The 3,600-nt window shown below is 34.7% G+C and overlaps 1 protein-coding gene and 1 long non-coding RNA gene across 2 annotated transcripts in view; both read left to right on the top strand.

Annotated features, from left to right (window-relative positions):
• The first annotated feature begins 221 nt into the window (after window positions 1-221).
• On the top strand, window positions 222-894 carry LOC109581879 (uncharacterized). The gene is made up of 3 exons (XR_002184808.1): window positions 222-455; window positions 722-805; window positions 862-894. It is a non-coding gene; the product is annotated as an uncharacterized LOC109581879 (long non-coding RNA).
• A 351-nt stretch (window positions 895-1,245) lies between these two features.
• Window positions 1,246-3,600, top strand: part of LOC109581880 (uncharacterized) — a 3,180-nt gene continuing 825 nt past the window's right edge. The window contains exons 1-9 of the mRNA XM_019996353.1: window positions 1,246-1,280; window positions 1,386-1,880; window positions 1,935-2,027; window positions 2,076-2,129; window positions 2,188-2,253; window positions 2,299-2,414; window positions 2,468-2,620; window positions 2,677-2,854; window positions 2,903-3,013. Of these exons, the coding sequence (XP_019851912.1) occupies window positions 1,277-1,280; window positions 1,386-1,880; window positions 1,935-2,027; window positions 2,076-2,129; window positions 2,188-2,253; window positions 2,299-2,414; window positions 2,468-2,620; window positions 2,677-2,854; window positions 2,903-3,013 (1,270 nt within the window). The 5' untranslated portion in view covers window positions 1,246-1,276. The remainder of the gene's footprint in view (window positions 1,281-1,385; window positions 1,881-1,934; window positions 2,028-2,075; window positions 2,130-2,187; window positions 2,254-2,298; window positions 2,415-2,467; window positions 2,621-2,676; window positions 2,855-2,902; window positions 3,014-3,600) is intronic.

The following is a 3,600-nucleotide window of genomic DNA, read 5'->3' as shown; positions in this document are numbered from 1 at the left end:
ATAGCAATGGAGGGGCAAGCGCCCTGGCTCCTGAAAGCAAAATTTAGAAAAACGGGAATTGCCAATGAGTAAGAATATTCCTATGATAAAAGCCAGAACAGCAACCAATGAGCTTACAGAAGAAATAAATAGAGTATACTGAAACAAAAGGACAGCTCAAAGTGGTTCTCACAGCTAGAATGGCTGGATAAAAAGAGAAGATTGCTCAGCCTGTCTTTCCTACAAAAATCCGCCATTTTACCACCAACTCAGGTGCGCGTTAATTAGAAAATTTTCATTGAATAAGGTCCATTCTATGAGGAACAGCTTCAAAGAGAAGTAAAAGAGAAGGAGCAGATACAGCAAGATAGAGACAAAGAGCAGCAACAGCTTCTTCAAGAAGAGGCAACACTTTTTAGTCAGCAACTTGATGATGCTACCACTCTCCTTGATAAATCAACTCAGAGTTGAATTCGGTACTATTGTGTTGTACTGTTGTTTATGTGTACATTGTTTACATTATAATACTAGTGGATTAGAGAATGTTGAGTATGGAAATAGTATCCTGTACTCAATATAGGTCAAATTGTCCATGCATTAGAAATAATGAGAACATGTAGTGTGAGCTCTGCTTGCCATATATGGTATGATTAGCCGGCAATAATCATAGTACATGTATTAATGGGCTACTGTATATACATGCATTGCAAATGTGTATAAGCAACAAATATTATTTTAATAGAATGTTATAAGAAGCTCAAAATTAAAGATGCTCAATTATTGGAAGAGAAGACACAAGTAGAGAAGAAGAAACAGATTGTGACTGGTTAGTGTATCATCAGTACATAATATTAGATGAAAGAGTATTCTATTAATGTATAGAGGAAAATGAGAAACTGAAACTCAAAGTAGCTGATATGGAGGAACAATATCTCAAGGAGAAACAGATCATTATTGGTTAGTTAACTATACATACAGCATGTATTAGATGAGAGAATATGTTTATTGTGTAGACGACAATCAAAATCTGAAAACTGACATTGCTGAGAAAGACAAAGTTATAGCCAAACTGACATCACAAGTAGAGGAACAATCACAGAATGAGAAACAGATCATTACTGGTTAGTGTATCATCATCAATCAATAATAATTATTAATATTCTATTAATTTATAGACCTTAAAGAAAAGGAGTTGTTCATAGCCAAACTAGTGAAGGAAAGACAAGAGATGGTCCTCAAGCAACCTATCAAAGAGATTAGTTCCATTGGACTACAATTTAATTATCTGATCCCTTCAATGGGTAAATTATTCATGTACATGTACATGTACATGTACATGGCACATGTGAATGATTGTGTGTGTACTATATACTGGTATTAGATATGATGTGTCTGTATTGTTTCAGATTCACTAGACTCTAGTGTCATTATAGCTGGACAGAAGCTCTTTATCCTACAAGGAGACAGGTCTTACTCACTCCAGTGGGAGAAATATGGATTCAGATTAGAGTGTCCTCAAGGAGCAGTGTCCAAGGATACTGAAGTAGCTGTTACTGCACTAGCTGGTGGTAATTTCAAGGTACCCAAAGGTACTGTGCTAGTGAGTGCAGTATATGCAATATCAGTATCTAAGGCACTATTAAAACCACTGGTAATAGAGCTACAACATTGTGTGGATCTAAGGAAGACTAGTCAGACTGGTTGCCTCAAGTTTGTGAGAGCTCCACTGAAGTCTCCTTACCAGTTGAGTATAGTTGAAGGAGGATGTTTTAGAGTTGGGAAAAGATACGGATCAATAAAGCGTGAGCAGTTCAGTTGTATGGGTATTGTAGCTGAGATGAGTAATGGAGACACACCTAGTGACAGTGAGAGTGAGGAAGGTTATGAGACACCACCTGAAGGTACATGTATGATGGAGGAAATAGTGTTTTATTATTAATAATGTACAATAATAGGATCAACTGATGACACGCATAATGATAGTGGTAATGGAGCAGGAGAGACTAGTGAGAGAACTGCCTCACCAATAAATACTGGACTATGTCAAGGTATGTGTGACTGTAATTGTGTTGTATAAAGTTTCATTTTCATAATAGAATCAGTAACTGATGACTCTAATCAAAAAGTACAGAAAGTTGAGTCTACTTCTGGTATGTATGCATTGTATAATTTATTAAGTACATTCATAATGAGGTTTTGTATTATTAGGTGCATCTAATGTTAGCAATGAATCAACTGAAGATGAAGTGAAACAAAAACCAAATGAAAACAAAGGTATATGTCACAGTTATTATGTTTTAATTTATAATTCTTATACAGGAGTCACTCTACTGTACACTGGAATGATGTATCATGAAAAGAAAGAAGTTACAGAATGGATGACAGAATGGATGACTACATTTTCTGTTGTAAGAGACTTAAAAGTCCTTCGGAGGGTATGTATTGTAATTGTAATTTCTGGAAAACTTCATTCAATTAGAAATTATAGTATTTAGAGAATAAACATCCTGAAGCTGAACAAGATTGTCCAATTGTTCCATTCAAGTACAATGAACCTGATGGTATCCTTCAGTTGTGTCTACAAGATACTCCATCACTTGAATCAGGATGGACTGTACATCCTGACCAATCCCCAATGCAAGTATGTACAGTGTACATGTGTATAATACACAGTATGGCTGTTACCTATTATTATAGATACATCAATATGTAGTGGATGAGTTTATAAATGATCATATGTGTTCCAGTATTCATATATCAGTGTATGCTAAACCTGGTATTGCTAAGGACCCACTTCACTGTCCCATTGAACTAACTGGAATTGATCCTACAATAATAATTTACATCAACAGATCACCTCCTCCTTCATCAATGAGTCAGTCAATAGTATTTTGTAATTTTTGTAATTATTAATTTAATTTAGGCTCTGCTGCTGCTACTAACATGTACAGACAGTTTAGCAGTGAGCATCAAAATGTTATTTTTGAGACTAATGCAGTATCATTAACTTCAAGCTCATCCATAAACATTCAAGGTATAGCTGATGCATTCTATGCTAAAGAATCAAAGTATACTTAGTTGAGGGTTGACTCTGGTGATTCATTAGTATCTCTTGCCATATGCTATATACAGCTGGTGTAGGCTATTGTTGGACCAGTATGGCTTTTTCAATTTTAGTTCTAGTTTAGTTCTATCAAAACTGCAAATAGTTCTATCTCTAGTTCCTTTTTTAGGCTGTTATAAGAATAGTTCTAGTTCTTGTTAGTGTAAAATTTATTGGGTTAGTTCTAGTTATAGTTCCTACATATAGCTTTTAGTATAGTTAGTCCTAGTTCTAGTTCCTTGAAATTTTTACTGTTAGATAGTTCTAGTTTGGTATTAAGCTCTTAATTATAGTTCTAGTTACATGTATGTGCTCTAAACTGCATTGTGAATAATAACTGCATTGTGAAAGTATAATAACCATGCATGCAATGAGTTTTCCATCATAATTAATGCACAATAAATATATATTGCAAGTTCACTGTACAGTTTATTTAATGTACTGCTTGTTTTTCCTAAGTAATGTCTCTCTCTCTAAAGTATCGTTAGTCAGCCTAAATGCTTTTGTCTGTATCTTCA

Source organism: Amphimedon queenslandica, unplaced genomic scaffold (assembly GCF_000090795.2).
Source record: "Amphimedon queenslandica unplaced genomic scaffold, v1.1 AMPQUscaffold_13412, whole genome shotgun sequence".
In the NCBI taxonomy this organism is placed as follows: domain Eukaryota; kingdom Metazoa; phylum Porifera; class Demospongiae; order Haplosclerida; family Niphatidae; genus Amphimedon; species Amphimedon queenslandica.
The sequence above is the reverse complement of the archived record's forward strand: the minus strand, read 5'-3'. Positions and strand labels throughout refer to the sequence as shown.